At 43.4% G+C, this 7,235-nt stretch overlaps 2 protein-coding genes across 4 annotated transcripts; both read left to right on the plus strand.

The window, feature by feature from the left end:
- Nucleotides 1-885: 885 nt before the first annotated feature.
- Nucleotides 886-3,773, plus strand: gins4 (GINS complex subunit 4 (Sld5 homolog)). 3 transcript variants are annotated; one of them, XM_055049053.1, is made up of 8 exons: nucleotides 886-1,168; nucleotides 1,285-1,371; nucleotides 1,908-2,021; nucleotides 2,095-2,192; nucleotides 2,271-2,359; nucleotides 2,438-2,528; nucleotides 2,675-2,781; nucleotides 3,132-3,773. In XM_055049053.1, exons 1-7 carry the CDS (start codon nucleotides 1,070-1,072, stop codon nucleotides 2,769-2,771), a joined length of 675 nt encoding a protein of 224 aa, XP_054905028.1. In that variant the 5' UTR covers nucleotides 886-1,069; the 3' UTR covers nucleotides 2,772-2,781; nucleotides 3,132-3,773. The 3 variants fall into 3 exon arrangements, with proteins under 3 accessions (XP_054905028.1, XP_054905029.1, XP_054905030.1); XM_055049054.1 differs by having other exon boundaries at nucleotides 3,169-3,773; XM_055049055.1 differs by having other exon boundaries at nucleotides 3,187-3,773.
- A 1,807-nt stretch (nucleotides 3,774-5,580) lies between these two features.
- Nucleotides 5,581-6,981, plus strand: ppp1r3c2b (protein phosphatase 1 regulatory subunit 3C2, duplicate b). Its single transcript, XM_055049074.1, has 3 exons — nucleotides 5,581-5,660; nucleotides 5,751-5,810; nucleotides 6,007-6,981. Exons 2-3 carry the CDS (start codon nucleotides 5,791-5,793, stop codon nucleotides 6,869-6,871), a joined length of 885 nt encoding a protein of 294 aa, XP_054905049.1. The 5' UTR covers nucleotides 5,581-5,660; nucleotides 5,751-5,790; the 3' UTR covers nucleotides 6,872-6,981.
- Nucleotides 6,982-7,235: the final 254 nt, after the last annotated feature.

Here is a 7,235-nt window from a genome sequence, read left to right on the forward strand (position 1 = left end):
ATATTGATTGTCAATCAGTGTTGCTTTCTAAGTGGACAGTTTGATTTCACAGAAGTTTGATTTACTTGGAGTTATATTGTGTTGTTTGAGTGTTCCCTTTATTTTTTTGAGCAGTATATATATATATATATATATATATATATATATATATATATATATATATATATATATATTATGTGTGTGTGTGTGTGTGTGTGTGTGTGTGTGTGTACATATATACACACATATATATGTGTGTGTGTATATATGTACACACACACAGATATATTGGAGGAACTGCTGTTCATTGCTATTCTAACAGTTTAAGTAGCCCTTTAAGGACATTCAGATGTTTTGCGTCATTTTAACTGTTTCTGTTTTCGTCTCTAATTCTCTGCTTTCCCAGCATCTTTGTGAATTTGCAATTGTTTCATACTCTTTCCAATTTTGGCTGATGTATAAAACATTACCAAAAAATTTTTTTTTTTGATAACCTAACCCGAACCTCTTTGGTTGCACTTGATTATTTTAAAGGGTGCCATCAAATTAGAAGAAGCCAAATACCACGTATTGTAGATTTTTTTTATTAGTATCCTTACCTTCCGCTTTATATATGTGCTCCGGTTTGTGTTGGTCTGTGTCGTGAATCCAAAAAGAGCATTATAGTCCCCGAGTTATGTACTTCAGGTGGACTTGTTTCTAATTTTATTTTAATGCGAGTTCTGTAGCAGCATAAATTCATATAGGTAGTGCGAAAAATGACAAAATCTTGACACTATTAAGAAACTAAGGATTTTAGTAAAGTGTCCAGATTGGCAGGTGTACATATTAAGCTCGGTTTGCGAGACGGCCTGCCTGACAGACACAACCCGGGGTTTGAAAACAAACCTAACTCTCGCGAGAAGAGTCTCAGTGGCGCGAATAAACAAGAAGGTTTTTCCAGCAGTTGTACAACTAGCCGTCCTCTCCTCAGACTTATTCGTCCAAGGGGTTTTCTAAACCTTCTTTTAAAAAATATAGCGTAAGACTCTACACAACATATTTTAAAGTAATTTTTAGGCAGCGGGCTTTTTTGTTTTACAGCACAACAATGTCGGACGCATTGTCGGAGGACGGCAGCGACATCCACCATGACGACAGCCAGGAGGACGTCATGACTCCGGCGGAGCTGATCGCCAGGCTGGAACAGGTGAGCCACAGACACCGTTTGCTGTTACATCCGGGACTTTTAAGGCCTTCTCCGCGCTGCTGCAGACACAACCAGCTCTCCGCTCACAGTGTCGCCACTTTGTTTCTGCCTCCCAGGCCTGGCTGAACGAGAAGTTTTCTCCGGAGCTGCTGGAGAACAGGTCAGAGGTGGTGGAGTGTGTGATGGAGCAGCTGACTCACATGGTGAGTACCAGGGGGGAACCTGAGTTACACCTGTTGCTACTCTACAGGATCAAGTAGGAGAAATTCTGGGTGTGGTGGGAAAAATTCACATTTTCTCCAATTGAACTATAGCTGAACTTGCTCCATTGTCTTGTTATCACACACAAAACATTGTCCATATATGGAATAGTCATCATTCATTTGCTCAGAAATAGGACTTCCTTTTGGGACAGTTTATAAGTGTCACAAATGCTGCTTCATCATTTGAGTTGTGACTTTAGTTAAGAGGGAAGGAAGCTCTAATAGCTCTAAGCAGATGATCAGCATTTCAAATTCTCAAATAACACTTGAACTACGACCCCGAGTCCCAGAGCATGTGAAAAGGAGGAGTAAGTTCAAACCATTTCTCCTGTCAGTCGTAATTAACGAACCATGTCGTTGACTCCTGCGCCTTCCTACTTCTTCAAGACACTATATGAGTTACAACAAAATTCTGTTTACTTTTGGGATAAAGTATTTTAGAGTTGAACTAAAACATTTTTTTTTTCTTCCAACAGGAAGCTAACCTGCAGCGAGTGAAGAAGGGCGACGCCAAGGCCGGCTTCCATCGGATGGAGATGGACAGGATCCGCTTTGTCCTCAGCAGCTACCTGCGATCCCGCCTTCAGAAGGTCCGTTGAACGCGTATGAAAACGTCAAGACATCTCTGCCGGTGTCTTGACGTTTGCGCTTTCCGCACCCTAGATTGAGAAGTACTTCCCCCACGTCCTGGAGAGAGAAAAGTCTCTAGTGGAGGGTCAGCCGTCTCTGCTTTCTCCGGAGGAGTTTGCCTTTGCCAAAGAGTTGAGTGCTGCAAATGTGGCCTGTGTCGTATGACAAGATTCATAATAAAAATAAAATTTTAAAAACTTTGCGTCCAGGTATTATACCAACACAGAAACCTACCTGAAGGCTGTAGCGCTGAAACGCATGCCTCCAAACCTGCAGGCTGTGGACATGCTGAAAGCAGGTAAAATGACAACATCCATCTTGATTCTGTGCCTTCAATGATCTCTGACCTTAACCCTTTGTTTTACTGTGACCCCAGTGCCGGAGCCCTGCCTGGACTCTTTTGTGTTTCTGCGGGTGAAGGAGCGGCAAGAAAACGTTCTGATCGAGCCTGAAACAGACGAACAGAGGTGCTCATTTTATCTTTGCGATTCTCTTCATGCGTTGTCATTCAGCTAAGCGTCCAGCAGGGGGGAGTGTAGCTACCTCCCCTCTCTGTGATGCCATATTTTCCTGGCATTGATGCTCTAGAAATGCCTTCTTTTGTTTATGTCAGAGACTTTGTTGTGGATCTTGAAGAGGGCTCCCAGCACCTGATGCGGTATCGCATTGTAGCGCCTCTGGTCTCAAGTGGAGCTGTGCAGTTAATTTGAACACATTTGGGTAAGTAAGGATGCATGAGGGCAATCAATAATCAATAATGAGCCTTAAGCGTTTTTGTGCTTATTCATTTTCTGTAGCTTTTATATTCTCTGTAAAATTTGGATTTATTGGGAGTTTTTTTAGAATCAGTTAAATGTCTTTGTTTACACTATAACACTTACAAAAGTATTCATATAACCTATTTTGCAATGACTACAATTTCTCTACTTTGTGCTGATTTATGACAAAGTCACAATAAAATACATTGAAGTTAATTACTGCAACGGGATTAACTATGAAAAGTTTTAGGGACTTTTTCTGAATCACAGTTTCTTTTTAAATGCTAATTCAGACACAATTTTACGTTTTAGGTCTTTGTTGATGTTTCTCTCTCTCTCGCTTCTGAAGATTTGCTGTATTTTCCAGCCCTGTGAAACAGCAAGGACAGCTGCATCAACATTTATTACATCAAGAGAGCTGCTCCTCAGAGAGGAGCGACTCCTGTCACACAGATCCAGATGTGTTTGTGCCTTGACAAACAGTGTAGAAGAATCCCGATTCTGCAGGGCTGTGCTGTTATTTGTGGATCATTATAATCATCAGAACTGAAGTGCGCTTAAGTTTTCAGATCGTTGCCTTACGCACACCAGAATATGAGCTGCCATGTTCCCAGATTCTTTCTGCATCACTGAATCAGTATGACTCATCGTCGTTATTGGACCTTTTCTCTGCCGCTCGATAACAGGATGCCTTCTATGACCGGAAGGGGAAGTAATTTTCAGTTCGCTTGGCACCACAGTTCCCGCCTTTCCGTTCCGTCGTCGTTTGTGTGGGAAAACGGTTGTTTTTCAAGAGGAGACGTTCGATCGACGTGAACTCGTGCGTCTGTGTGTTCCTAAGTTAATTGAAATTTAGCAAATGTCCTTACGCCGTGTGCTAACTTCATCTTGTAAATATGCATTTGTACAATGGACGCATTTCATCTTCAGCCGAATAAACATTGTCTACTGTGAGTTGTAATTATTGAAGCAGCATTGTTATGATTGCCTGAGGGGGCAATCAGTGCTTATTGTTTGGCCTCACTGTTATTGCTCAGCAGTTGGAAGTGATAAAGAACAGAGAGAGCGACCGGGTTTAGAAGTGCCGTCACGTCGACCTGCACTCTTCTCAAGCGACTGCTGCAGCTCTGAACTACGTTGTTTTTAAAGCTTTTTACGAATAAAAGTCTGAACAGTGTGGCGTGCTTATGGTAAAGCCACAAAGTACAATCCAGCATAACTAGTTACCTTAAACCATTCAGAGGGTTTGCACTGCTGCTTGAATTTTAAAAAGGTGTTTTTAAGGTACTTAATACCTGTGTAATGATCTTGAAAGTGCTTGATATTCGATCTGTAGTTTCGTAAAAAAATTCAGAAGATGACTCCTTATACAATTAAATTGTGTTTAAGCATTTTATTTTAGCAGGATGGTCATTTACCAAATTAATGAATGACTATAACTTCTAATTGCTCAATCAGTTATTTAACTTAAATAAAAGTAGTATATTTTACTAAAGTTATTAAAATTGGACATTTTTTTTGTAGAATTTTTTGTTTTGCTCCAATCAGTTGTTTAGGATTACATATTTAGTATATCATATTTTTCTTCATCTTTGCTATGTAGAATACTATCACAAAACAATAACTAAGAAATGATGCCAAGAGCAGCGATGCAATGTTTTAGAATTAGAGGTGTCTAAATCCAGGACACAAGTCCTACATCTTTTGGCGTTCCCCCCCTTCTCTAACAAACCTGAATCAAGTATCACCATTTGCTTGATTCACATCAGCAGAACCAGAGAAAGAACTTTGTGTGCCACTGGTTCTGATTAAAACGCATCCAAATGTTGGGGAAGCACAAAGTCCAACCGTAAATCTAGTCTAGAATCTTGATCTTGAGTAAAGTTTGCAATTTTGTTTTTAATAAATCCTAAGCTGCTGCAACAACTGTCTGGTTTTAAGAGCGTGTTTTTTTTTTTTTTTTTGTTATTAATGTAATTCGAGCTTAAAGGTTTATATGTGTTATACAATATTTTTGGGGTCATGTCAAATTCTCAAAGTGGCATCAAGTCTGGTTTCCACTGCCAAGTACATCTCTAGTGCTACGTGTAGGACGTGGATCATAAAAGTGTTGCACGCTGGGACTCGTTGGTAACCTGGCCTTCCTCCGTGTCACACATGCTTTCGTGAGACAAGCCAGGTGCCAACTAGGGAGAGGGTTGAGGCCTCTGTGGAGATTGGTGTCGACTGACGTGTCTGAGAATAGAGCCCAGCATGACTGGGATGGTTTCCATAAAGGAGAATAAAATCACGTACAGCAGAGCTTAACAAGTGCCATACAGACGCTGGAATCCTTACGGCTGAAGAGATCATCAAAATCACATTTTCTCATAGTTTGTTTCATCATAAAACACAAAATCCTTTTTTTGGGGGGGGGTTCGTTGAAAGCATCCAAAAACAAAAAGACAAGTTCACTCTTAGATGAAGGTATTTGCAAACTTCTTATGTTTCTTTGGGAGTAAAGGCTTCCAACTCGCTGAGTGGGAAGCTCACAGCACTTAAAGGATCTGCTGCAAACGTCTTGGTGTCAGATACCACAACAAACCTTCAGGAGTCCAGTGGAGTCCAGGACCAGTTGGGTGGTCATAATGTTACACTGCATCTGTGTAAATACTGAGAGCAAAAAAAAAAAATAAGCACAAACATGTCTCTTTGTTGGTCCTGATTGGTCAGGATACTGAACTGGGCAGAGCCGTCTCTGCTGTATTGAATGAGCTGGTAAAAATAGGAGTCAGTCTCAGCTGGTCCTGCAGACAGAGGCATAATGCAGTCTGTGGTTCAGCCTCCCAGACTCCAGACTTAGTAAGTGGGAGCTTCGAAACACGTTTTTGTATTTCTAAACAGAATATTTGTAGTAACACTGACATGCTTCTCCGTTTGTCTCCACCGCAGGCTTACCCACTGAGATAAACCTCACCATCACTCTGCCAGCATGGAGATGTCCGGTCCAGCGTAAGTATGCTGTCCTGCAGCTGCGGGGTCTTATGTCTGGCTTTTCTCCTTCAAAATGAGGATGAGATCAAATGTTTACCCTTGACCTTGAGATGTGCTCTTTCATTCATCTGATAACCAAACTGTACTGCACATTTAATTCCCCCCATCCAGTGCAGCAGTCTTTATTAAACCTCCTTGTTTGCTCTTCGCAAAGTGTTCTGCCGATGGTTGGCCTGGGCTCCATGGCTCACTCGGCGGGACTTGTGGAGATTGCAGTGCGACTGTGCTTGAACCAGCGCGAACACTTGTGTCCCCACGTGTGGGTCCCCATCCTGAAGCCTCAGCGGCCCTGCATCCGAGCCCCTGCAACGGATCAGCTCCCCGACTACGTCGCCAACCATCTGAGTCACCCCTTCTCACCTTTCCTGAGTGACCTGGAAGGCGATGATGCCGACAGCGACATTTTGGCACCGGTCAAGAACAGACGTGTGGTATTTGCAGACAAGTTGGGTTTCTCCCTGACGGCCGTGCGCGTGTTTTCCCACGAGGAGGATCAGCGTGACCTCGGCCCGCTGCCCTCCCTGCAGGGTTTGGGGAGCATGACCGGGGACGGATACAGCTGCACCGTCAGCACCTGCTGCCCGGGGACGCAGCTCAAGCTGGGCTTCCCGCAGCCCTCACTGGACTTCCAGTCCTTCCGAGCCAAGCTGGCCGAGAGCATGGTCACCCTGGAAAACTGCGCCGTCACCGAACAGGCCCTGCAAGGCAGCGCGCGAGTCAGAAACCTCAGCTACCAGAAGGACGTGCGTGTGCGCGTCACCTTTGACTCCTGGCAGAGCTACAGGGACATCCCCTGCACGTACCTGCAGAAACGCTTCGGAGGACCCCAGACCGACATCTTTGAATTTGATATAGCGATTCCTAAAGTGTTGGACGCCAAGAGGAAGATAGAGTTTTGCCTCATGTATCTGCCCGCAGGGCACAGGGAGCCATTTTGGGACAACAACAACGGGCAGAACTACAGCATTTTGGTGTGTGTGAATTCACATCTCTGCCATGAGAAAAGCAAAAGGGCATGAGAAGCAGCTGAATATGCCGTCGCTACTTAGCTTCTTCATATAAAAGCTTTTCTAGCTTAAAAGTGTTTGTTTTTGTGCTTTGTTCCAATAAATCTTGGTTATTCCATCTCTCACATGCCATTTCCTTTCACTCCACATTCTTGTGTCCTGACCCACTAGTTGGTCTCTCATCTAATACTGTTGTGCAATAGCAGAGGGATCCCTTACACTGCAGGCATCACCAGCATTCCCACATAGGTCAAAGATGACTGGGCCGTCACACACACACACACACACACACACACACACACACACACACACACACACACACACACACACACACACACACACACACACACACGCATAGAAGCATCAAGCCAGTCTT

This window comes from Poeciliopsis prolifica, unplaced genomic scaffold (genome assembly GCF_027474105.1).
Source record: "Poeciliopsis prolifica strain line A6 unplaced genomic scaffold, Auburn_PproV2 SCAFFOLD028, whole genome shotgun sequence".
Classification (NCBI taxonomy): domain Eukaryota; kingdom Metazoa; phylum Chordata; class Actinopteri; order Cyprinodontiformes; family Poeciliidae; genus Poeciliopsis; species Poeciliopsis prolifica.